Source organism: Polypterus senegalus, chromosome 17, assembly GCF_016835505.1.
Source record: "Polypterus senegalus isolate Bchr_013 chromosome 17, ASM1683550v1, whole genome shotgun sequence".
Taxonomy (NCBI): domain Eukaryota; kingdom Metazoa; phylum Chordata; class Cladistia; order Polypteriformes; family Polypteridae; genus Polypterus; species Polypterus senegalus.
In genome coordinates this window covers 73,923,564-73,951,492 of record NC_053170.1, presented here as the reverse complement: position 1 = coordinate 73,951,492, position 27,929 = coordinate 73,923,564, and the positions used below count along the sequence as shown (strand labels likewise).

Sequence of the window (27,929 nt, the reverse complement as noted above, 5' to 3'; positions counted from 1 at the left end):
GCTGCTGCGGCTTCCACAGCCACAGCTTCTCCGTCTCGGCAGCCCCTTTCCTGTGCTCCGCGTCGGCGAGCCGCCCCCCAAAAACAAAGTCCTTCAATGGACCCCCAATGGTCCATACAGCACTTCATTGCTGCGGGGTTGGGTGCACGCCGCCCCTGCGGCACATGGGTGGGCTCCCCTGTTGTGACAGGCCCTTCACAGAAATATTTATCACTGCAGGTCCCCACCTTGACCCAGGTGGAGCATCCTGCTGGCTACGCCACTGTGAAGTATAGCGGCCCGGACACACACAGACGGACACCGTTTTAATCATCATCCACGTTTATTTACACAATGCTATACAAAAGTCAAGTGCACAGTCCTCTTCACACAAATACTCAGGCCTCTCTTCGCCTCCTCTGCCTCGACCTTGTCCTCCTCCTTACCCGACTCCAGCCTTGATTGCAGGGCGGCGGCTCCTTAAGTAGGTGGCTGATTGGTGATCACACCCAGCCACCTGCCACAGTACTCCCCCGCTAGCTATGTGTGTATATATATATATATATATATATAGGTATGAAGATAGATAGATAGATATAGATATATATACTGTATATATGATGTGTGTGTATGTATGTATGTGTGTGTATATATATATATATATATATATATATATATACATATGTCAGCAACACTCATAACAGTGACAAAACAATTACATTGACAATCATGTTACGTTATTTTCAAAATGTTTCCTTTAATTTTTCATTACTTTCTTAACACACTACTTCTACGCTGCGAAGCGCGAGTATTTTGCTAGTACTATATATTTAGATGAATCACTGGCAATAGATTTCTATCTCCTTCTCATGACCATCTTCCAAGATCATACAATAGCTTCCATATAATTCAAATGGGTAAAAGACATTGTTTTTACATATATAAAATACAAGAAAACTGTTGAGACCAGAATTTTTTTTAATGCATAGCCTTCAAAACATAATAAAGGGATCTGGGGTAATCAATCACAAGGCCTTCTTACAAGTGATGCAAACAGCACTTTGGCTGGAGACTTATGAAGGATACTGAAGATGTGGCATGAAAGCACGCATGCAATAGTGGCTCTGAGAAACTAATCAACCAAAGCCTGGTGCACTATGTTAGATTGGCCAGCCAAAATACCCTGAATACCAAATGTTCAGTTTCTACCACCTTCATCATGAAGACACTCTGTCATTGTCTGAGTATTCTCAGCACATTGTGGGTGCCTTTTTCAGTTCATACAAAGTCATGGGTCCAGCCATGAACTTGGAAATGATGCAAATACTTCATTGCCAACTGAGGGGGCTTCATCACCTGAATAATATCTCCATCAATAAGCAAGGATCACTACAATAACATGTGTTTGGGGACAGTAAACTTTTAGTAAACCATCAAAGGGGGGAAAAGCAAAGTGCCATCTGGATCTCAATTGTTGCATATTTGACCATTCAGCCATTTAAAGATTCACAAACAGCAACTCTCAAGGAAAATGATCATACACAAAGTGATCATTAAGTGTGACTCATTTAAAGTTATCTTGGTGTCAAGTTACACTTTGTTTTGCTTGCTAGTGGTTGTTTAGTATAGGTAATAAGTACAGGTGCCTTGTCAAACATCTCTTCATTTCCATCAGAAGAATGCAGTTTGTCAGCAGCTGTATTAAAGCTGTCATTGATTTCAGCTTTTGTTGCTCATTTATTATTATGAAAACCTCATGTTGTGCCTCTTTGTATCGGGTACTGGCTGCTGAAGTGTAAGATTTTCTGAATATCTGTTTGTTAAAGCCACACACTCATTTGCACCGATACAAGTGCAGTGGTGTACTCATACAGTATGTTCTTTTAGGGTGATCTAAAATCAGGTACAGGAATTGGCTACATGTCAGAAGAAACAGAGCCTGGTGCACTGCCCACTGGAGAAATGCTACAAATCAGTGTAAAGGTGGCAATACTCCTTTACTCAGCTCATTAGGAGACTTCTGTTTCCTATCCTTTTTTATCAGAGTTCATTAGAAATCTACTGCTGACCTAATTGTGCTTAGAAATATCCTGCCAGGCATCCCATGTTTACTTCACTCTTGTAGTATTAACTTGCAGGCATTTTCATTTTCAGAAGGAACTGTAAAGAGTGAATTGCCTGTGAAATAAGGGGAGGAATAGAGCTTTTTAAGAGATAGAAAAGCACTTCAACAGCACCCAACATGGTGAAATATCTAAAAAGTATGAAACTTAAGGGCCTCCCTGCTGGTGTGGGCTCAGCCTTCTCAAAGAAAAGGTTTACTGTTTGTTGTTATGTGTGTTCTTTTCCTTTGCATCTTTTGATTTCTATTTTTTCTCTTTGTCTTTCTCTTTCTCCACTCTTATATAGTTGTAGGTCACGCAGATCTGATGCAGTGATTTGTAAGACATCAGCAGTCACGGTTGATGCAGAGCAGTGGTCCTTGAAGAAACAGTGAGTAAGGTAATACAAGCAGAGTGCACATGCTTGTCAGACATTTGTACACCCACACTGAAGTGTGCACACACGACTCAAATGCAACTCTGTCTTTGTACACTCTCTCCTTGATCACGTTATGACATGTGTGGGACTTAGTGACAGCAGAGTCACTAAGCAACTGCAGCTCATTTTCTGTGTGACAGCAGCCTACAGACTACAAAATCCATCTATACTCTCCAGCCTGTTGTTTTTCTTCATATTTGTACTTTTTCAAAGCCTTCATATAACAAAGTAAGGGTGATGGAATCCCTGTAGTCCCTCAATATATCCCAAGTACTGTCTTGTTTGTTAAATGGGACCTCAGTCCCAACAATTGTACCCTGTGCTCTGCACTGTAACCGGGATGGATTGTCTAGTAATGCTTTTATACTGTATGTTCGCTATTTGCCATTTCTGTATGACTTAAATAGGGCACTGTCCCCTACCCCTAACTGATTCCAGTTCAAGCGGCCTCAAAAACCATAGTACAGCACTAATTTGATGCTCATATTTAAAAATGTATTTTTATTTTGACAGAATTTTACATGTATGATTGTTTTTCTTGTTTGTTTAATCAATGCTCTAACTGTATTCTATGAAACAGTCTATCTTTACTATCATTGACTGGAATGGGAACATTTGTCCTAGACTCTGGGCTGGTGGGTGCGGTGGGGTTTAGGAACCCAGGATGACCTGTGCACAATTCATTATTTTTATAATGGCAACACCAGTAATATTATTTGATGATTTGACAACAGCCATTAAGTGTCAACTGCAAAATCTGAAGTACAACATAGTTATACTGTGACACTTTTAAAGAAGCTTCAAAGATTTTATCCAGATGTGTGTATTTTTTGTGTGTTAGCCAGGGCAGGGTGTTATTTTAATAAAGTGAAACTGATTAAAAATGACATGCGCTAAATGATGTACCAAGACTAAAGAGTTGTGAGATCCTATCCATCAAATGAGAGCTTGTGTGTTAAGTGAAATTCATGGGTGTTATTAGTGACTTCACAACTATAAAATATTGGAGATGGATTCTGTAGAAATTAGTGGAGTGAGACCAGTTATTAACTTTATTTGTTTTACATGAAGTTAAAAATATATTTTCTTCTATTTATTTTGCAGTGTTACAAAATGCAAGTATGTACTGATAATCTCTTGCCTTTGGCTGGAAATGCTACAAAATACACGATGATAATGTACTCCTAGTCACAGTTTTGATAAATGGTTGAGAGGCTGAGGTGAGGCCCATTAGGACAGCTCTTTCCTGGGCCTTGCCATTTATAACATATTTAATAAGGACTAGCAATGTCTGCATGGATGACACCCACTTTACAGTTAGAATAACATGGAATGACGGGTATTCTGGGACTTGGTTCCGATCTATGGGTTTTCTGTCTGAGGACATTCTTATTCACTCATTAGTTTTAATTTGCCTAGTTCAAGTCCCGGAGTCTAATTGATGACCTGCTTTTCTACTGTGCCAAGAAAAAAAAGAAACATTGATTTGATGCTGTTTGGAATTTGACTGGGCCTCCTGTTGCTCTACATTAATATTTGGGTGAGGGGGGTCCATGTACATTTATTTGTACCTAGTGCTGCAGATTTTGATTTCAGCTATTTGTTTAATTATATGGGAGCTACTGTAATTACACTGTTATCCATCCATCCATCCATTATCCAATCCGCTATATCCTAACTACAGGGTCATGTGGAGCCAATCCCAGCCAACAGAGGGCACAAGGCAGGAAACAAACCCTGGGCAGGGCGCCAGCCCACCGCATACACTGTTATCTATCTTGCCAAAAATATCTAGCAATTTCCATGCAGGCCAGTTGTATCTAAGAAGTTCAATCACTTCTGCTGAAGTTTACCTATTAAAATTTTTATCTTCTAGTATGCTTTTCTAAATATTTTAAAGCAGCTGTCCTGTCAATGAAAACAGGCAGGTGCTAATGGAATTAAAACAGGTGGTACCAGTTCACACTTGTGTCCCCTCAAAGAAGGAATAATCCAAAGAAACAGAAAAATTAAAATTAAAAACTATGCTTTATCAAGAAGCATAAAGAGGCTTCTATGCTCCATATGCAAAGACAAAAATACATACATTTGCATACCACATAAGGCAGACACGACAATAGATATACAATATCTGAAATGCTGGAAATTGGCATTGATTTAAAAAAGTTGTTTAATGTTAAATCAGCAGCATGGTAATCTTATAGAATCCAAGTTTGGAAAGCCTTTTACTAGCTGATAGAAGACTTGTGTTTCCCAAATTAGGTATTTAGCAAAAATGTCTGTAATTGGAAACAAGTTACATGATAATACACCTAAATTTAAAACATTCAAAAGCATTACAGACAGATCTTACCATTTATTATTTTTCTATCATCATTTCTTATAGTGTATGTGTCCTTGAAGAACTTACAGCACTTTATACACAAACACCTACTGTGTACGACTCTAAATAGTGATGAGTAACTGTTTGCTTAAAATACATGAATGTTAGCAAGTTATCTACTCAAAAGAGAGCCTTAAGAGCCAAGTCTTCATGGGTAAAATCGGTGATTGCAGTCTGTGCTCACTGTTCTCTGGGTGTATACATTTACATTTATTTGCTTAGCAGATGATTTTATCTAAAGCAACTTACAAAAGAGGTTAACAATCAAGAAACATTAGGCTAGGGCCTGTTTGTTCAATAACTGTAATAGGACAGGTACAAAAGGTGATTGCCATAAGTAAAAAGACTGAATACCTCACACATTTACAACCAAAATTTACAATCAATAAAGCAATTAAACTTAAATTAACCAAGAATATAAAAATATCACAGAGCAAAGTTTTGTTTTTTTCTTCATCAAATTGACAGATATTCACAAAACACCTTTTAAACACATTGACGGAGTCAGGAGTACGGATGGAGGTGGACAGCCCATTTCACCTATTAGGAACCACATGAGAAAAGAGTCTGGATTGAGACTTGATGCCACATACAGGTGGCATCACTACAGAAGCTGTTTAACGGCAGACCTGAGTGGGTGAGAAGGAGTTTAGCACTTCACCATAGTCTCCATATACTCAGGTGCTGACCCATTGACTACACTGTAGGCAAGAATCAGGAATTTGAACTTAATGCCTGCTTCTACAGGGATCCATGGTAGCAACCTGAAGAGATGAGTGATGTGTGCCCGTCTTGGCTGGTTAAACACAAGACAGGCTGCTGCATTCTGGACTATCTGCAGAGGCTTAATAGCACATGTGGGTACTCCTGCCAGAAGTGAGTTGCAATAGTCCAGACGTGAAAAATCCAAAGCCTGGGCTTTGTGCTGCATATTCAGTCAGATATGGTCTGACCTTGCAGATGTTGTACAGTGTGAACCCGCATGAATGAGAAACAGTAGAAATGTGGTCAGGAAAAGGCAGTTGCTCATCAATCACCACACCAAGGTTGCGAACTGAGCTGGTGTTAGCGACAGCGGGCCTAGCTGTACGGAGGTGGGAAGTTGAACAGACTGGCCTGCAGGGATCACAAGAAGCTCTGTTTTGCCAGGTTGAGCTGTAGGTGGTGGTCCTGTACTTCAGTACTCCGTTAGCTGCTTTGACGCACGACTGCACTGAAATAACTGACTTGGAGGGCATCACTACCAGGCAGAATTATTAGAGATTGTTGTGCAATTACGATGAAGAGATACACCTTAAAGGGACACGATGTTACAGGCGCACTTATTAATGCAAACCTGCTAAGTCAAAGATTTAACGTAAGGTCCTTATTTGTCTATTTTTGTATCTATCTTTATGTCACTGACGTAGTCAGATATGATCAAACTAATTTAGAACTAAAGGAAGCCGCTCTTTGAAGCCAGCTGCTGGAGGTCCACGAATGTACCTCCCCCACTGCAAATAACTCAAACCACCACCCCTCCCCCTCCCCGAACTAGTCGTAAGCGGCAAAAGCTTTAAAATAGATTCCGAGAAAAAAGAAGAAGTGTGACAGGAGCAGCGATGAGCATCCGCTTGCGGCGACTGAACGCTGGGCAGAGAAAGAGATAGACAGAGAGAGCGCGACAGAGAAAAGGCGACCCTCTGAGCGGCACCAGAGGCAGAGTGGCTACTCTTGCTCTCGTGGACCCGCATCGGTTAAGCAGAAGAAGAAGGGGATTATCCTAAGTCCAGAGTCTGTTAACACTACGGGCACTGAAGGTAAACAGACTTTTCCTTTTGCTTGGCCTCAATGTATTTGTCAAGATTTGTTTTGCTCTATTGGCAGTACACAGGTGGCATACTGCTGCCAGTTTAGGTATCTCCGTTCGACGTTGATGAGTGGTTGTATTTTTGCCATTGGCTGCACACGAGTGCAACTGCCATCCTCCAGGAGGAAAGGCTAGGCAAGGTATTCGCCTAGAAGCCTTCCGCAGAATAAGTTGTTCTTGCGATTACCAAAATGGATTAAGGGAAATAAACGAGAGAGGATTTTGTTGATGTGCAGCAGAGCACGTTTTATTTTGAACGTGCCGGCGTGGATTAAGGCGAGAAAGTAAATGGGGATTCTGGGTGGCATGTAGCTCTGTGCAGTTCTGTACCCATGCAGGGCACTTCAGCACTGGAATCCCCTGGCCTCCGATAAATCAAAATAACTGGGTACATCGTTTGAATATGTATACATTGTTTAAATATTGGTAAAATGTTTCAGTCTCTCTCTCTCAATGAAAGTGTAATGACAAGAAAACACATTCTGATTTAAGTTTCGATTCAAATAGGATGCAATATAAAAAACAAATAAACACAGGGGTCTCGGTGCAAAGTTTATAACAGCAAAATTAAGGGACTACGCTAGAGGTACAAAAATGGGACTAAATTAACCCCTATCATTTAATAGGCTAATGAGTGTCCAGTGGAGAAATAGGTAACCCCCCAGATGATATGTTTGCTCTGCACGCAAGAGGTACAGGAACAGGGAAGAAAACACGCATAACTCCAGTGATCAAACATTATTTTATAAAGCACCTTTTCTGTTAAACAGTACCACACAGCTCTGTTAACATGTCAAAACAGATCAGTGCCACATACTGGGAGAGAATATTTCATGTGCAGAGTGGCCAGGAATTCATTTTACTCTTCTAAAGTGAACTTCCTAGTTATTCACTTCAGAAAACTGTACAAAAACTGTAAACTTCAAACAGATTACACATATTACAAGATAAGATAATTTATAAAGAGTACTTCTATAAAGCTCTAAAACAGACTCTCTGTACCCAACATATGTTTATGGATATGAAATGTATAATATTTAGTCCAAATCATCTAGCAAAGATCAACAGAAAAAAAATAATTTCAAATGTGTAATATTTTATTTCTAATGTTTAATCAAATCGTGAGGCAAAGAAAAATAGTAATTGTGATCTCCATATGTCCTTATTCCACTACAAAATCATAAGAAGCTAGGTGCCATCCCAAAAGTTTCAAGCACAAGGTGGGTACAAACTCTGGACAAATCTATCAAAGAGCTTACTTCCTCACTCATTGATACTGAGATGAATTTATAGTTGTCATCTAAACTGTACATCTTTGGGGTGGAGAAAAAAATAAAAATACAAATTGATGTGAATCTTGGAGTAAGCAAGCATGTGTCATAGTTGGGCCACACGATTGCTTGTTGGCTAAGCAGTCTACGGCAATAGAGGTAATTGTCTTGGCTGAAGTGGTTTTATGCAATAATCCGAAACTGGAATTTCCCATGCACTTTAAGGTCCTGTTTTGCAGCAAGGGAGGGTTACTTGGTTGAAGCAGCAATGGCATCAAAATAAAACATCTTAATTTAATATGAAAGAGAAAGCGGTGGATAGTAAGAGCTAGTCACCATTTTAGCTACAGTGGCAGGTTAGAGCAACTGAGATAAAATAATGTAACATGGCCATTTACTAAAGCACTTGTAATGAGAGTGAGTACTGCATCGTTGATCGGCCCTTCTTATGAGGGCAATCACTGTGAAGGTTCCATGCTCTGGAAAATGCAGGATAAGAATAACATTGTAGAGTATTTTAATGGGTCCAGAGTTGAAATTAAACCCCATGAGTAATTGAATTTTAAAGTCACTATCATTTGAAATAGCAGTAATGAATATTCCAATAGGGGAAGCTTTGTACTGTAATTGTTATTTGAGCTGCCTCAAAGCTCAGGAGATTTAGTCCAGTCCTGGCCCAGTCACATTTGTGTGGAGTGCGCACACTCTCCTCAAGCCTGTAAGAGTTTTCTTAACACATCTCAAAGACATACATGTTAGGTTATTTAGTGACTCTTCTGCGCTAACAGAGTGCAAGCGTATTGCCAGTGTGGCTTGTAGTGCACTTTGTGGCCCTTTCTGTGATAGTTCCTGCCTTATGATAGTTCTGTAATTAGTGAGTGGTGTAATCTGTTCTTGCATTTTGTCTTGTGGTTTGTACTATTGTATTATATTTGGTGACAATGTTAGGTTGGTCATTTAACTCTGTGAAGAGGATTACTTTTGTTCTCTTGTGTATTGTATTTACCCCATTTTTTGACAACCATCGCACAGCCAACCTATCTCGAAAGGGGTTTCTCTCTGAATTGCCTTTCCCAAGAATCTTTCATTTTTTCTCAACAGGGGTTTTTTTGAAGACTGGGGGGCTGTCAAGCAACATGGCCTGTATGTCTATTCTTAGATTAGAATGCTAATTCCATTTTCTCCTTAAATGCAGAGATTTAATTGTCTTAATCAAAGTTATTGTTGTTAAAACATTGAACTCGATAGAAATTTCCCTTAAGACAGCATCACTGACTTTCTAGTTTCTTTATGTACTATGGAGATAAAATTAAAGAAGCATTTCACAACTGTCTAATAGGTTCAACAATAATTTAATCTGAAATGGTGCCAGGTGTAGACCCTTAGAGTTAGATTCACGGGCAAAGAATGAAAATCAACCTTAGACCAAAAACATTCTGCTTTAGTCTACATAAGGCATGCTATAATTAAGATCAGAATTATACATCAGATGCAGCTCTGTCAACTGAGATTGTCAAAAGTATATCCTGGATTAGAGCAAATGTTTATTAAGCACCTGGCACTTTTGGCCACCTTGCTGAGTTACAGTTTTCACATACTTATCAGACATCTTTTAAGTTATCCTTAATTCTTGTTCTTAAAAACCCTGTTTTCCATGAATATAATATCATCACTGTGTCATAATGGTGCACATTAGACTGTTGTTCTTTCTTACTGTATTATTCTGCTTGACTAGAAGAATTCTAACCCTCCAATCATAGTACAAATGGAAAATAATGATCTGTACTACTGAAAATCAGAGATACATTACACAAAACAATCCAAATATTTTCATTATATAGTAGATCATCCCCAATGTAAATAGCATTTCCAACTAGCACCCTTGGAGGTAATTAAAGTTCTTTTCACTATACTCTCCTCCACTTTTGCTCTTGCAGTTTTTGGATGTGGAACTCTGTGTAACTCTGTTTGATTTACTTAATTATATAGTTTGTCATACTGATACTTTAAAACAATGAAAGGCAACATTTTTCGAGTTGCGGCGCACTAAGTCCAAAAATTTCCTTTCGCGGAAAGGTCACCTGAGGGACTGCCCATAAATAAAGCCGTGACGACACAATCTATGGACAATCGCCAAAAAAAAACAGTTAATTTTACAAGTTTGAAAGACATTTTATTAATAAAGGAATCAAAGGATAAATCTTAAATTTAATTATTGTAAACGTTGAGATTGTTTTTCAGCACATATGAGATTGATGCGAGGATCAATTTTCAAAAGACAGACGCGCATTTCCTTGTCAATCATTTGAAGTCTCTCGTGTTTCTTAGACTTCATTTCCGTAAGTGTTCCGTTATCTGTTTATCCAACATAATTTTTTTTTTAAACATTATCTTTTTAATCAACTAAAAGTTCAAAAACACTAGCAATTTTAAATATTTTACAAAAGTTTTTGCGGTGCCCCTAGAAAATTCTACGGCGCGGCGCACCAGTTGCCCGACAATGTTTTAAAATAAATAAAGGGAACATGTTAAACTGTCAATTTTTAAATTATATGACTTGTTTATTATAAAACACACTAAACATCATTTTGTAAATATTAGGGGTGAAATAAATTAAGTCCTGTATTTTCTGCTGTGAGTATGTCAAACTGCATTGTCAGTCAGTCAGTCAATATCCAACCCGCTATATCCTAACACAGGGTCACGGGGGTCTGCTGGAACCAATCCCAGCCAACACAGGGCACAAGGCAGAAACAAATCCCCAGGCAGGGTGCCAGCCCACCACAGCACTACATTGTCTTTCTCCATTATATGACTAGTAAGATTTTGTATTCAGAATGGCACATTCTAGGTTAAGTTCAGTCTCCTCTGACCAATACAGAAGGTTTTACTCTTTGGTCATGACTACTGCTAAGTGGTATTGGGAGTTGTTAGTTATGGTAGTTGCTTCCCTTTTTGTGCTAACTTTCACTTTGCATCAAAAAGGATTCTCATATCTTTTTTGAACCCCAGGTACAGCATAGGTTTGAAGTGTTGTTTTATAAATGGATAGGGTTTTATCTGCCTGGTTGCTGTGCGTAAAACACTGGGAGACTGTAGAGAGTGACATGGTTGGACAGATATAGTGACACATTTTGCTGTTGGTTTCTGGCTCACTTAGTCTAAACAAAGCATTCATAGAGGTTGTCTGTGATGACTGTTTCTTTTGTATTTATCCTCACTACATCAGAGTACAGGATTTGCATGTAAAAATTTACTCTGTGAGACTCAATGACTGGACCATGAGTGTGAGGTAGACAGGAATGGATGATCAGTTATAGCATTCAGAACAGAAAGTACTCAGAGTTTGACATCAGCCAGTGCATTTTGCAGTAAAGTCTTACACAATTCACATACAGCTCTTTGGTGAGCTTATGGCCAAGGTTACCATTCACAAAGGCCGTGTGCTTTTTGTGAATAAAAGCTTCAAGTAAGTGTCAGTGTTGCTAAAGAAACAGTCATAATTGAATGTGCCAAACGTTTACTGTTCAATTAACAGAATAAGTTGAAGGTGTGATCGTTTCAAGACCGTGTATCTCACCCGTTGCTTACTTAAAGTATATTCGTAGCCTACTTGACACTGTCATGTCAAATTAACTCTCTAATTTTCATCTTGGGGGAAAGTTTCAGTGTAAAAAAGAAGTGCTTTGCCAACATTTTTGCTTCCTTTTTCTATATTTGCCACTAAAGACAGAGTGCACAGAATGGAGTGTGCAATAGAGTAAAGAATGACCGACAAGAATTTGTGAACTTCCAGATACCAAGATGTAAGAAGTCATAATAAAATATCAACTCTTATTCCCTTTGGAAATAAAATCAAATAGTGAGGCTAAAGTGTAATTCAAATGGAGTTGAAGCGGATTTAATTAGAGTTTACATCACTTGACATAGCATACCATTTTCAGTTTTCTATAGAAACCGTTAATCATCAACTTTAGGTCTCTGTACTGCCAGGACTAGGCCCACAACCACAGCAATACCATAAGCCATTACTACTTTTGTGACCCAAATGTCTTTTTACTGTGAAGTATTTTTTTTTTCTTTATAGTTTCTATTTGTTTGGTTACCCTACTATTTCTGCAAGAGTGATTGGTTACCATTTGGGCTTTTGAGGCAGAATTCTCTAGATGAGGCAGTCCACAGGGCTAATGTAGATAGCCGGCTTGAGCTCTGCAAGCTTCAGAGAGTCTGTACGTAACAGTGTGACCTGACAGGCTCAGGGAGGGAGTAGTGATGCATCTGCAAAATATGGAAATCACCATCTAGTGATGAGTTTAAGGTAATTGCTGTGTGATAAGGCCAGTCCATGCACACTGCAAAATATCTGTGACAATGGCCAAACTGATCTTTATACTACTTATAGTTTACCTTATAAAAGAAATCATTACAAGACTTTGCTTTCTCTGTGGATGGAACCTGGTTTAGTGTTTTCCACCTCTGGGTAGACTGGAGAGGCAACAGTAGCTGTGCATCCCAGTTTATATAAGTATAAGTTTTGTATTTTTTTTAGAACAGTGACCAGTCACTCTAATTGTGCGTCGGTGCAGGAACTTTACTTTTGTTGCAACAAGCATCACAATTATAAGCGATTGCTTGTTGTTAATAGAGTGAGTTGTTTCATTTGTGTTTCATCCTGCTTTCATTCTGCTGTCTTTACTTCCCTCCAATATGTGCAGGTATATTTTACCTTCCAGAGGAAACTGTTAAAATGTTTTGTGTACCACAGTAGATTACATTAGTTCCAAACAATCCAATATTTCTCAATTCATCTTTCTCTTTCTCGATTATCTGTCATCAGTGCCTTGAAAAGACATTTAGCTTTGTTTGCAGCATTTTTATTTCTTGGATTCATGTATATATGATTGGACAGCAGTGGACAGGTACTCTCCTTGACTCAGGAATTGCATTAATTGGGTTCAATAAATGGAAGGGTGGATTCTTGATTTCATTACTTTTTTGTTTGCACTTTGTATTAAAGTGTTACTGATTATGTCACTATGTAGACTATTTGTATACTATTGCCGGTTGTATCCATGCTGTGCTTGTACACACTTGAGAACATTTGATGTCATGGTGTCCGATGTATTTAAAGGGCAAGTGATTGTTGTTTGCATTGCCTTAACTTCTTTTACAAGGCCAATGTAAAATTCATGGCTGTTTAGAGGAAGAAAGTGATTTTTTGTTTATGATCGTGCAGGTTATTTCACCTGAAGTTTGTTTATGGTCTTTTCCCATGCCTTTATGATTTATAAACAATCATCTCAATAAAGACCCCTATTTCTGTAAACAATTATAATTAAACCTGTGCGCAGTAAAACTCTGAAAGCAATATGCAACAATCTGAATTTCAAAGTGAAATAAATACTTAAACTTAGTATCTGTGACAGACACTTTCTAATTAAACTAGGAGTTCAATTTAATTGGAAGAAACTGAGTGAGGAGTCTGAGTGTCAGGGCTTGCAAGTGTTCTGGATAAAAACCAAGATCCAGGCCTTTAATGACCTCTTAGGCACAGCCATCAGCAGTGTGTCTGCAGAGAGAGTGTTGACCCTGAAAATCTGCAGATCTCAATGCATTGTAACCTAATTTTTCATTTATTGCAAAAAATGAAGTCATCAACACAAAAAGGATAAGTGCACCTTCTTTCATGTTGATGGTTTTATATCTCTTTAATATACATGTAAAAGAAACTTGGACATGAATTAATGCTCATCTTGTCCTCATCAAGTTCTTAGATAAGATCCATTCACATAAACTTCTCATAAAAGATTTAACGTTGTAATTTTTATTAAACAAAAGGCCAGAAGTCATGAGGAAAAAATTGAGCAGACATGTAGTGCTTCAATGTCATTTAAGAAGGTAATCTGAGCCAGGTGTTGCTAAAGGCCCTGTCATATTTCATGCCTTTTTCAAGATAGAGGGAGTCACAGCACACTCCCATAAGCCACATTTGTGTAGTATGACATACCCAACGACTCAATGCACCAGTCTATAGCTCACCCTGGCAAAATCAAACAGGTTTGAGTTTGTCTTAAGTTGTATGGACAGGCTCTGTATGTGTATGTAAGAGATGCAGAAGTGCAATGCATATGTTACAGCCATGAGGATTAAGGAACATGGGAAAGGAAAGGCTTGTCTAAAGCCTAATGTTTTATGTACCACAAGAGACTAGGGGAAAAAGAGAAGAGACCTCTGAACTCACCATACCTGTAAAATATTTGTACAGCTTAGAATAATGGCTGTCACAAAAAGGGGTGACTTTGCAATACTTTGGAAATTTGGAACTGTGCTGGAAAGACATCAGTGAGTCATCAAATTTGTCATGCCCTGTGGTTTTTGTAGTTCGACATGCTCAGGCAGCAAGATCAGAAATGGCAGTCATTGAGTTTGACATTCCCTCTGTCATGTAATGTGCCATGGGCTCAATCTATTGCACCCAATAATCTCATAGTGATACCTCTATATAAAAGCAGGAAATTTAGCAGTTTGGCAGAACTTCTGGCTTTGTAGCTAACACTATGCCAAGGGGAGAGTTGTAAAGCAAATTCCAAACAATTTTATATCATCATTTTCAAAAATTATTTACAAATGATTAACATTCAAGATATTTGCAGGTCTTTTTAGGTAGTGGAAGCCATGGTAAATCCATACAAGTTCACATTTTATGGTTCTCCAAAAAACTGCAAAGAATGCAAAAATGCAATCTATTATTCTATAGTTCTCAGGAAATATCTAAATTATTATGGCTTTCATGGAAGGGTTTTTCCCAGTTGATTCTGGGGTTTGTCAGGGATGTGTTCTTGCTCCTACTCTGTTCAATGCTTGCATGGACTGGGTGTTTGGCAGGGTCATGGTGTTCAGTGACTGTGGGTCATCTGTTGGTGAAGAAATATTCACTGATCTTGACTTTGCGAAACATGGACGCTATCTAGTGAGAGAGAATCCTTGCATACAGCTGGATTGACTTTGTGTTGAATGAGCAATTGCTTACGGAGTCCCAAATGAGGTACATTACCTGCATTGTGAGGGAGCACCACTTACAGAGCTACAGCCATGTGGAGCGACTTCCCGAGTTGTGATCCGGCTCACATGATCCTCATTGTTAAGGGCCCAAACAGCTGGACCAGGCAGAGGGGATGCCCAAGTAACACCTAGTTGCAGCAGATAGATGGTCTTTTCCAGAGGGTGGGGTGGACCTTGTGTCTGTCGGGTTGGTTGCCAACCAGGATCCCAAGCTGTTTCGTGGTGTTGTGGGTGCGGCAACATGTTGTCCCAGTGCATGCTCCCCAACTTGACCTGACCTGGAAGGGTTTTTTCGAACAAAGTCCTTCTCTCCTTGAATGACATTACAAATTTGCATATCTAAGAAATGCATCAATTGAACAAATCACAAGACCAATGAAACAATGCCCATGGGATTGGTTGGCAGCCACTGCTACACACTCGTTGAGTACACCATGTACTCCTTCTTGCACCAGCATATTACCTAAAACTGTGAAGCGCATTGTTTGACATCCACATCAGAGCCATTATGCAAAAGGACAAGATTCTAAGCACAAAGGCAATCTGCAACAGAATGGATAAAAAGAAAATAATTAAGGTTTTGAAATGGTCAAATCAAAGTCAAGGCCTAAATTCTCTTGAAAGGCTGTGGTTGGAACTTTGAGATCTGTTCATAAATGAATACCCTCAAGCATCCTCACTTTGTTTATGGAAGAGTAGACAAACCTTCACCATTATTATATACAGCATGAGATTAGAAGTTTATTAAATAAATTATTTGTTTCAACATATTGGTGCAAAAGGTGGTTCTACAATCTACTGACTTACAAGATGCATTTACCTTTACACATGCCTTTCTCATGTTGGTTTATTTTTTGTTGAATAAAGAAAGAGCTCTGTTTTGTGTTTCTGATTTATCAAACTTTATGAAGTGAGGACCATATGATTTTTTGCTATGTACTGATATTTAACTGTAAAACCACAGAACTAAAAACGTGAGGTTTTGCTTTTTTCACGGCAGTTGTTTAAAAAGCTGTCATTGTAAATAAAACTGCTTGTCAGTGTCTTGCTTTGTTAATTAAACATATCTAACAAGTACTTTCCTTAACAGTCCCCAACAGTGCCATTCCAGATGACAGAGCATCACGAGGCAGAATGATCTCTTTTGTTGGCAGTCCCCAAGTCTACCTCAAAATCGGCTCTGATCAGAGCCTTGAAAGTGTACTTCATGATGATTTTTAAGGAGCAGGGCTACGAGCCAGTCAAACCCCAGTGAAAACCAATCCTCATTGCCCTTGGTAAACTAAAATGCCTACTATCTGCCATCTCTCATCACTTTCTGTAGTGCTCCTATTAGTTTACCTGTAAGGCTCTGTTTCTTGCTCCTGCTGTTGACCATCAGTGAGGATACACCATGAAAGGTGGCCCAGCCAGTTTTAGCTGTCTGACTAGCTGTCTGCCATAACTGTCTGTAGTCCTTGCGTTTTAAGCTAGATATTCCAGTCCTAGTTTTCAGCAGTGTGTCATCTAAATTTAGGCCAAATATCCATTTTCAGTTTAGAAATATTGTATGCTGCAAAGGTCCTGGCTAATTGGGGAGGGTTTGGTGTTTGTCTCAAGTCAATACAGTGAAAGCTAGAAATGCAATTGTGTGTCTGTCTGTTATGTCTCCTGCTTAGGTGTGCTGGCCATGGGGAACCTCATTAAGGTCCTTGGCAAGGATTTAGAAAACTGTCCCCATTTTTTCCTGGACTTTGAAAGTAAGTCTCAGAGTGAAGATGGCAGCGAGCTGCAGGGTGGTGATGTGCTGCAGCCCAGGAGGCTCTCCTGCGTCTCTCTTGCTCTCCCTATTGTACAGGCCTTGGTACACTCACATTGATGACATTCAGAGCTAATAACTTGAAGCAATGAAGTCCAGACTCTCTCAAAGTCATAGCTTGACTGTGCTCTACATAACAGCAAACAGAACGGTTTGGTGAACCTTGCCTCTCGACAGAGAAACACAGGCATGTGCTGAGAGCAGGTCTGTTTAGCACTTGGAAGAAATATCTTCTTATTGGAAAAGAAGCTCTGAGTATCAAGGCCTGTCTCCTTGGGGGCGGGGGGCCGCGTTGGGCAGCTGGGTCTTTGTGTCCTTGTCTGTCTTGTTCACGTGCCCCCCTCCTCATCGTACGTACACACATGCCACCCTCCCCCACCTGGCTGCTCATCCCACGAACACCTGCAATCACTTGGCTGCCTGTGTCCTCATGCTTCCATCCCATCACCCAATTCCCCTCTCCTTCTTCTTTTCCAGGTTCTACATGGGGAATCTCCTAAAGGTGCTGGCTTGCGCCGAACTTGAGCATGGCCAAATATTTTTCCTTGACTTTGAACGTGAGATCATTTGCTTCTTCTTTTATTTTATTTTTTAATTTGGTTTGATTTAGTTTGCTTATTTGGTAACACAAAGCAATAAGTGTCTAACACAAGCTCCATGAGTGCTCAGGAGACCTCCATTGCTGCAGTTGACTCTGTTCTGAGATTTAAAAGTGGAACTTTACAGCTAATGTAGATGTTATGACCAGTATTTGAAGTGTCAATTCTTCAGTTATTGATTTGAGCAATATTAATATAAAAAAAAAACTTTTATCATGTCCCCAGAGCTTATGAGTTCAATACTGAATGGACAGATAACTCCATTGTACTTTAATAAAACATCTAAATTAAAAGTTATTAAAACAGAGGAAGCTTAAATGGAATGAATTAATAGGCATTCTTGGGTTATAAAATGACACTTAATGGACGTGTAACCAATTTCTTTCCCATTGTTTTTCTTTCGTTGTTTATTTTTCAGTATGTCTTGTAATATTTTTGCTGCTCTTTTTGTGTTATGACAGACATTACTAATTTATTATCTCATTATTATTTATGTAATTCTTTAGTTTGTTTGCAAATTGCTCATGCACAAAGCTTTGTATAACCTGCCTCTCAGTGGAACAGACCAATGCTGGATCACCCATTGTGCAGAAGTACTAAATCTGTCAGCTGACGTTGAATAACTGCTGGTTTCTGTGCCCTTTCAATTAAATGCCAAGTTCTTTGTGTGCCATTCTGAACACTAGACAGAATAGCTGGTATTATAGAGACACCTGTCTATACACATACAGTAGGTGCGCTCAGCTTGATAACGGGAGATGTTCCATGTACTCTCACCAGATTATTATCTAAGATTTCTTATTCCACTCCATAACCACCTCCACAGCAATCAAATGTCCTCAAAAAAGACAGTAAGTACATTTACAGGTGCTTTAATAACCTGGTTAAACACAGAAACCAGGTTTCTAAAATGCTATAAAAACCTTTATTCTGGTTATTGGTATCTGAGAAACCTGGTTAACAGAGGTAGATTTCTCTGTGAATAACCCTTTTATGTGGCTATGTAAACCCTTAACCGAGGTACAGTTAAGCATTTTGTAGTCTGTATATGAAAATTGCACTCGTCTGCTTAGCTCTGCACATGCTTTTAGCAGCCATGGGTAGTAGCATTCACAGAGATCAGTTTCTTGAAGCAAGTGTCAGGTACTCACATTATTCCCTGTGCTGGTTGAAATAATCTTTTGCAATATTTCAGAAATGGCTAAATTGTTTAGCTTAGTGCTAAGTTCAGCAGTACAATCTCAGGAGCAGTAGCACATTAAATGTAATATGTGTTGCTTAGTTTGATTACTTTTTAAAGTAATGAGTTACCTTGCGCAATACTTGTTTTATTGAAGTAAAAATATCTGTGTTATTATTATCACAGCAATACTAGGTGTAAGGCATGAAACACACGTACCGAGTCATTTGGAGCTCTCAACTGCACAGCTAAGCAGAAAAGAGTGTGCTGTGTGCAACCTGGTTACAGAAACCTTTAAATAAAGTGTCAGTTTTGTTTTCATCAAGCTATTTGCTACAAGTATGCTGAAACTGTTATACAGCAGCTAGTGTACATACACATCTTAGGGAGCTTAGGTTAGAGATGTAAACAGGGGATGGATGATATTTACTTCACAGCACAGTAAAGACTAAATTTATTCATAAAACACAAAAAAATATCACAGGCCTCATACTTGTGTTTGGATTTATACTGGCTGGTGATGATGATGATGATGAATTTTAACTTTTTTTTTTGCACAGTTTAATAGTTTGCCAAAGAAGGACTACAGATTACTTGTGCAACTAATCACACATTTTTAAGAAACCAGGTTTCTACCTTAACTGGGTTACTCACCTTATCCCGGGTTATATGTGTGAATATAAATGGACTAAGGGTTGGATACTTTTAGTTCTTCACACCCTTCATGTTATCGTGGATTGTTTAGTCCGGACTATAAATTCATCTCACAGCCCAAAGCTATGTTGTTAGTGTGACTGGTAACACCATGTGCTTGAACATATTATTAGCCCCTTTTACACCTGGAATTAACATGCCTTTTTGGTGATATGATCGTAAATGAATAGCACAACAATATTAAAATCCTAGGAAAAATTATTTTGTGATCTGGTTATTCAGACACATTCCATGCAAATGCATTTTCTATCCACATTGACTGCCCACTGAAATAGAAGCTGATTCAGATTCTGCTGAAGGAGACTGACATCAGGTCTTTATCTGGACACGATGTGGACACTTCAGTTACATTCTAATGTCAGCTAAATGTAATCAGGCAAAAGTGTATATACCTGGATATCATTCAGATACAAAATATATGTTAATGCTGGGTGCAAACTGGGCAGTTTATGCAACAGTATGGTAATATATTTATAGTTGAATTTCTTTTAAGGTTGGCTTACTGAGGCACTTTCAGGGTGTATAATGCTAACTCCAGGCAATAAGGGCATCCCTTGGGTTCTCAGCCTGAGTAAAGAGTCTCTTGCATAGGCTGGCAAACGGAGCCTTTGAAAAAACATAATATAACTTAATTTAATGAGTTCTTTTGTAAATTTTGGTATTTGATTGCCTTACTGAAATGTTGAACAGTTAAGGCTGAATAAATGTCAATGTCAATGACTAATTCAGCATCCAGTCTTTAGCAGTTTCAGTGCCACCCTATAATTTATTTACCTCTTTCACCCTTAATGAGAAACACACTTAATTGATAATTCAGATTTGTTTTAAATTATTGCAGAAAAGAACATACTGGGTAGCTATACAAATGCCTCACTTTGACAGGTTTTCTCATCCACACAAGTCGCAAATATCAAGAACAATACATCATGTGTCTGAGCCAAATGATTGTTGAATCCACCTAATAAACCCCCTCCTATCCTGCAGTCTAATTTTAAACTAAGGCTACACATGGTCCAAAACTGAGTACAACTAGTCTTATATTCCACTCTTTGCTATTGCTGTCTTAACCATGAATTCCTTCTATTTCTCTTCACCACTCTACGCATTCTGTTTTTTTTTTTAAGTTTTGATCTCCACTGTTTTCCTTTGCTCATTTATCCTTATATTTTCTATTTCTATACAGAATATAATATAATTTGTCCCATGTTACATGCTTCTCCAAGTACTGTACCATTTTTATGCCATTTGCATTATCTTCAGAGATATCACAGACCTTTCTATTTTAATTTTTTACAGTGACTGCTGTCAGTGGAATATAATATGATACAGTAACCACTTGGCAAACACAGCACAAGCAATGGACATCCCTCAGTAGTCAAACATCACAGAATTATATGTCGTCAGTGTGTGGTTGAGGCTCACAGATATGTAAAGATTACCTAAAAAATTCTACACAACAATGTTGAAAAATCACGGAAACTGTATACTTGCAAATGCCAAATATACTTTGCATCCCTTCACACCTCTCCAGTGTTCTTTTTCCAATCCACCCGTATGCCACTATGCCCTCACACTTTCACCAAGCTCTAAAGTTGCCCAACTTTAACACTTATTTTAGTCACTAAGTGAGGGTGCAGTTGACCATTGCACTTCTGACTTACTTCTCCCTCAGTTGGTAATAATCTTCTTATCCCATGTTATCGCTTATCGTTTCCAGATACTCATAAAGGAGTCTACATCGCTTTTAGCTTCCCGGTGTTCAAACTGGCTACCATTTGATACATTAGTGTCCTTCCTCAAAATGTCTGCGTCATTTCCACTTGTAGCACCTTTTTGGTGTCCCAGCACACTACCATCTTGTGGGGTCTCTGTGCCACTATTTTAATGGATAATGTTGTAATATGTAACATTTACATTCCTTTAGGACTCATAGGAGCATTTTCTAATTACACTGTGTTAAGTTATTTTGGATAATATGAAACAAATGGGTCACACCGCAAAGGATGTTATTGACTATGGAGACTGAAAGAAAATGATACAGCTCAACTTAGGCTGGTGCAGTACATCTGAGAAATAGACTCAGAAATGAGACAACTCTCAGTTGGTTTGCAACACAGATGTCACAGAGTCTGCCCCATAAATATTTTAACTAACATGATTGCTGGGTTTAATTTATTTTATATTAGGAGATAATTAGTTTTGTTTTTTGTTAAATCAATGATTTATTGGCTTAGATCTGAATATGTATGACCAGCATGGCTGAGATCTGAAATGTCAGGGCTAATTCCTTATTTTGTTATTTCCAGCAAGACCTGAGCTATCAAGCTAATGAAAATTGAACCTTTCTGTAAAGACCACAGAGCACTCCTGTGCTTGTGCTTCAATTAATGTTTTTCAGGCAACTGAGCCTGATCTTGATTGGATCACTAGATCTTTATTGTTAATGGCAGTGAGCAGCCCATAAAGAAAAACTTCTCCAAATGGCCTTTTTAGCCCCAGTTTCATCCTTCGTCTGACTCCTTCCCTGACTCTCTACTGTACCTGACATCTTGAAAGAATGGACCCTTTGAGAAGTCTAAACTAGTAACATTCACTAAATCACAATAAAAGCTGTTTTAGTATTCCCACCTCAACACCTAGAACCAGAATGTTTTGCAGTTCTGGCCTTCCTGCTGTTCTGTTGCTATTGCTTTGATGGTGGTAAGAAGCTTTGCAGGTATGCTCAGGGTCTGATCAGTTGTTTTATCAGAAGGAATTTTAAACGTGGACTTCTGATTGTACAAGATGTCTAATTCACACAGAAAAGCTAGACAGGCTCATCCTGGTTGATGAATATAACCAAACGTTATAAGTATCTAACAGCTGGCAAGCCTCTTAATTTAGGCACAATATTCACACTTTTGGAGGCCTATATTGCAATGTGAAGCCTTTGCATCTATAAATCATGCTAGAAGTAAAATTTTATCATTTGAAGTCTTGGGCAAAGAAAACACATGAAAATTTAGATGATTTATAAGTTTAAAAATGTGTTCAGTACTGTAACCTGGTGCTATATAAATCATCCATCCATTATCCAACCTGCTATATCCTAGCTACTGGGTCATGGGGGTCTGCTGGAGTCAATCCCAGGGCGCAAAGCAGGACACAAACCCCGGGAAGGGCGCCATCCCACCGCAGGGCACACACAAACCAAGCACAATTTAGGATCGCCAATGCACGTAACCTGCATGTCATTAGACTGTGGGAGGAAACCCACGCAGACACAGGGAGAACATGCAGACTCCACACAGGGAGGACCCGGAAAGCGAACCCAGGTCTCCTTACTGCAAGGCAGCAGTGCTACCACTGCGCCACTGTGCCACCCGCTATATAAATTATGAACATGGAAACTAGGAATGTATGTAAGAGTGACAGTTTACTCTTCTCCGAGGCTATTTGAAACAAGCAATACTAGAGCATTTATTTATATTTGAGTAGGGTGATGTGTGTTTAAATGTATACATTTTGACCCATAATATTTACTGGGGCAACCTTTTAAACAACGTGTCTGAGGTACTTCCAGACCAGTACCAATAATGACTTCTGAGATCATGGCAGCATTTATATATTGCCACATTGTCATCTGTTCTTCTTTAAAATCAGCACAGTCATGGGCTATAATTGAACTCAAATTCTGCTTCCAAGTTACCTACACACATTTTTGAGACAGGGAGTCCTATTTGTCGTAATATTGATGTCGATATTTTAATGCCACACAATGATCAAGTTGGAGTGTATTTTTCCTCCTGCCAGTTCCTAAGCCCAACCCCACCGTTCCTGTCCCCATCATCTCACTGGTTCTCTTCAGCTAACCCCTGACCATTGACCAGGCTTACTACTCTGCCGCAGACCCTGTCTTTAAAGACTGATGAGAAGATGACCTCTCCATATGCCTAGTGGGTTTCTGATCCTCTGTAAGGCCCTTTTTGACCCTGGTCTCATGGTAATAACTTGCCAGCCAGCAACCCTTTACAATGTGCCTCCAATAGATTTTAAAGACAGGTTGATTTTCAACATTAAATCAACCCAGTATGAGTCATTGTGAGTGTGTGACTGAGTGCCTGTCCAAAGTTAGTTCTTTAATGGTCGTATGTGAAAGTAGACCCAATTTGGACTCTACTGCAAGTGACATCAGACTTAGTCTAAAACAGAGGCTGTTCCATTTCCAAATGACGTATTAAGCAAGAATTTACCTAAATGACTGTGTGACAGCTTTCGCTCCTCATCACCACCACCGTTTTCTTCCTGTGTTTTATAGTTAAGCACTTACTACTTTAAACTGTGATTCTCAGCTGTTCTATACTGTTCCAGGCTGCATAGGTCAGTACACAAATATCAACAGGTAGTTTATTAATCTGAGATGAGAAGCAGTTTTGCAGTAAAAAGTAATGCACACAGTGGATCATCACTTCACCAGTTCTCCAATCATTCTTCAGTTTTCTAACTTGCCTAGCCTGGTCAAGGTCACAGAGGCTAGGGTACCACTCGGAAGTACACGGTTCAAGGTGGGGAGCAGTCTGTGACAAGTATTGATTATATCAATCACACAAATTCAATCAATTAGTCTGGATATTTTTCTTTTGATATATACAGTAGTTCTAGTCCCAGTATTCTTTCCTCAAAAAGAGAATTTGAGTTAGACAGCATAGTATAAAACTACATCTTTTTTCTATTTTTGTAGCTATTAAAAAGTGAACTTGGCAGCTTTTGAAAGTGGCAAAAAAAAAACAAATACAAATCATGTTATGCCTCTGGGCCTGCATGCCTGTTCCACATTTTCTTAGGCTCACCAATGCCTGGATCCTCTTCGACAGCATGGAGTCACTTTTACAGACACAACCTGTTCTGACAGTGGTATTCACTTCTTCGTCAAACCACCTTTGTAGCTTCATGTGTTGCAGTCAATCCTGTATACTCTGAATGAATCACACTGCAGTGAGGAAACATCTGACTAGACTGAGTAGACTCCCTCATGTGCTACACCTAAGTGTATCCATATTTAGCAAATACAGTACAGTTAACATCAGGTGGTCACAGGCACTGCTGAAAGTAGCTCACTTGCCTGAAGGACATAACAAGTGAGTTGTTTAAAGGTCCATGAAAAGTGAGAATATCTTTTAGATTTTATGTTTAATGCTATTCCAAGATTTTTGTTGCCAGCATCGGCAATATTTCCTACAGTTCTCTACAGTTGGAGAGCAGATAAGTTAAATGATTTCTACAGGGTTCATACTGTGCTGTGGTGAGTTTTGAGCCTGCTGCTTTCTGGTATTATTTGTGCTTTCTCAGCCACTAGACTAAATAGCCTGCTGAAGATATAGAGTAACTTAAGAGAGCAAAGTGAGACTTTAATGCTCATTCAAAATTTGTTGTCAGCAGCCACGTAGCCCCCTCAACAAGGAGAACAGATGGAGGCAGTGTGATCATCTCAGTAACTGCCTGCAGAATGAGATTTTAATTATGGAAAACAGCTTATTGGAAAGCTGTGCACTCTTTCTGAATTTATTAACAGAACAGTAGCAGCTTTAACTTTGCCAAGCAGCTTGACTGCTAGCCGCTTTGATCATACATAGCAAAGCAGTTGCAGGGTACTTTCAGTTACTCTTGTCATCAGCGTCATAACAGAGGCATGAGGCTTTTTAGGCAAATCTGAATATATCTGCTTGTAGTCAAGGTGCAGCAAGCCAAGTTGATTCCTGTAATTGTCACTTTCCTTACACTCCTTACCCCTTCCTTGGTATAGATGCCCAGCCAACGGAGGCAGAGACTGCTGTGTGGAACCAGGTGAATGCTGTACTAGAGGAAGCCCATGGGATTTTGGCAGAACTACAGTCTTATAATGGAGCAGGGCAGGAGATACGAGAGGTAAAGCTTTGGTATTAAAGATATATGTAGTGTGTTTCTAGGTGTTTGCTTAAAACATTCTGAGAGCTTGTAGGAATGTTTGCAGGGTCAGATTTAGTCTATTCTTCTGCAGCATTTAAGGGTAATGGCCTGGTGACTCTTCCGTCCCAAGATTTAAAAGTATATAGATAATGCAAGTTCTTATCTTAATGTGTGTTACGTTACAGCCTTACCTGGCACCTCTACTTTGCCAGTATATTCTATTGCTTAGATTTAAACAGTTAACGAAAAATGGAAGGAATAAAATTTGTGATTCTTTTAAGACTTTGTACCATTATATACTGTTCTTTTTTCATATCAGGCCATTCAGAACCCCTGTGACCTACAGCTACAGGAGAAAGCTTGGAATGCAGTGTGCCCCCTAGTGGCCAAGCTGAAACGCTTCTATGAGTTTTCACTGAGATTGGGTATGTTCATTCATATAAAGTGAATTTATGTCCATCAGGGGGCTCCTTTGACATGATAACATTGACTAAATGCACTTGCTCTGCAGAAAATGCATTACGCAGCCTCTTGGAAGCACTGACAAGCCCCCCTTACGCACCAATGCAGCACCTGGAACGTGAACAAGCACTGGCTAAGCAGTTTGCCGAGATTTTACACTTCACACTCAGCTTTGATGAACTCAAGGTGGGTGTAAGTACAGAGTGTCAGAATCCTTAGAGGAGGCTGAAGGGAACAGAAAAAAAAAATCAATTGTTTCATTGATCTGCAGATGACCAACCCGGCCATACAGAATGACTTTAGCTATTACAGAAGGACAATCAGCAGAAATCGACTAAATAATCTCCAGGTAGGAAGCCACTGTTGGGAGTCGAGCGACCAATTTGGTAGTATCTCTATGAAACGTAATGCAATCGGCTTTACTATTGGACTTCCATAACCTATTTTTCAAAAAATGGAATGTGACAGTAGCCTTAAGAATCAATAAAGATTGCCTGCTTTCTATAAATTCATTTTTTTCTCTTATTTTTTTGTTTACAGCTTGATGCTGAAAATGAGGTTAACAATGAAATGGCGAACCGGATGTCACTGTTCTACGCAGAGGCCACACCTATGCTGAAGACCCTTAGTAATGCTACAACTAAATTTGTGTCTGAGGTGAGGAACCACTATCTAAGAATAAAATTATGATCATTGCAGATCCAGTGTCTAGCCATGCCCAATTGCTCCATCAATGCAGCATCATTTCTGGAGCTCCCGTCCCAGTTACACACCCTTCTTTATGTTGCATTAGAGATGTAAGAATTACTGCTAATCCAGCTTGTTGGGATTGATAGACAATAATAATGAAATTATGTGTTTTTTCAGTGATCAGCATGCACAGTGAGTAATGTCAATTTACTTTTGTAAAGGTTCTCTTGTTAATTTTAGGAAGGTGTCTTTTATCTGATTGCTCAGCATATTGAGAGAACCTGGTCCATCAATAGTAATAAGTGTCTTCCTGCTTAGCATAGTATAGACTCTTTGACTGTTTTAAACTGTAGTACTAATGAGAAATTCCCATTTCAGATTATTATTTAAATATTTTTGATTCGTCACTGCCATTTTTCACAAATGTACAGTTAGCATCAGAGCAATAATGTACTGTGACAGATTAGGGCTTTCTCGCTCCCTTGTATCCTCAGACCACACGTCAGACACCAGGTAAAAGTCCAAATAATTATTATTTATTATAATAATAAGTGCACAAAGCACGCTTCTCTCCACAATTCTCAATAAACAATAACCAATCCTCCAAACTCCCAGACGCTTATCCACCCTGCCTCCCAACTCAGCTCGTCTGTCTGGGATCTCCCACAGTCCTTTATACTCCTTGACCCAGAAGCGTTTCACCCTCTATGTCCATGTGACCTGGAACACTTCCGGGTCAGATAAAAATCCTTCTTTTCTTCACCCAGGAAGCACATCTTTCCCTTTGTCCACGTGACTGTGACGTACTTCCTGGGCGTAAGGCAAATAGTCTCTGGGCCTCCCTGCAGCGACTCCTGGCGGCCCTCCATGGTATCCAGCAGGGCTGTGCATTAAAAGTCCTTTGTCCACAATTCCCTGCTGGCATTCGGGGCACCTCTATGCTGCAAGGAGGGCTCCATGTGGCGGCCTGGGGGTATTGGCCGGGATGAACGGCCAGCCATGTACCACAGTACCTAAATAATATTGATGCTTCAAGACTTGTTGATATTCTGAGGTCATTTACAATCATGATATTCATTATTGTTTGTATTCTGAAACTACCTGGACATGTTTTCTACAAAATGATAATTCTCTTACTGTATTTTATATTAAACTAGCTGTGCTACCTATCTGAGATGGGTTGAAATCTATGTAATGAGCGCAGACCTCATGTTTTTTTATTTAATACATCAGTTGTCCATTTGGTCTGGTATAATAATGTGCATCCAATCCCTTCCCTTTCCCTTGTGGCAGCCTTTTCCTCTTTGTATAAAGCAGTGATTCTTAACCTTTTTTGAATCATGGACCCTTTTAAGAATTTGATGAAAGCAATGGACCCCCTTCCCCAGAAATATTCACATAAGTACAGCTTTGCATGCAATGAATAGAATGTACTTTATTTATCAAGATTTGATTGTTTCATACATATATGACATA

General features: G+C 39.2%; 1 protein-coding gene across 5 annotated transcripts in view; it reads left to right on the top strand.

Moving 5' to 3' along the window:
• The window catches only part of fam49al (family with sequence similarity 49 member A, like), a 102,614-nt gene that overhangs the window by 50,472 nt on the left and 24,213 nt on the right, over positions 1-27,929 (top strand). For 2 of the 5 annotated variants that reach the window (XM_039739684.1, XM_039739687.1), the window contains exons 2-8: positions 2,389-2,481; positions 16,744-16,824; positions 25,159-25,280; positions 25,621-25,726; positions 25,813-25,949; positions 26,035-26,112; positions 26,304-26,420. In XM_039739684.1, the coding sequence (XP_039595618.1) occupies positions 16,755-16,824; positions 25,159-25,280; positions 25,621-25,726; positions 25,813-25,949; positions 26,035-26,112; positions 26,304-26,420 (630 nt within the window). In that variant the 5' untranslated portion in view covers positions 2,389-2,481; positions 16,744-16,754. Of the gene's footprint in view, positions 1-2,388; positions 2,482-6,507; positions 6,703-16,743; positions 16,825-17,360; positions 17,441-25,158; positions 25,281-25,620; positions 25,727-25,812; positions 25,950-26,034; positions 26,113-26,303; positions 26,421-27,929 lie in introns of those variants that run through there. The other 3 variants (XM_039739682.1, XM_039739683.1, XM_039739686.1) reach the window with 3 other exon arrangements.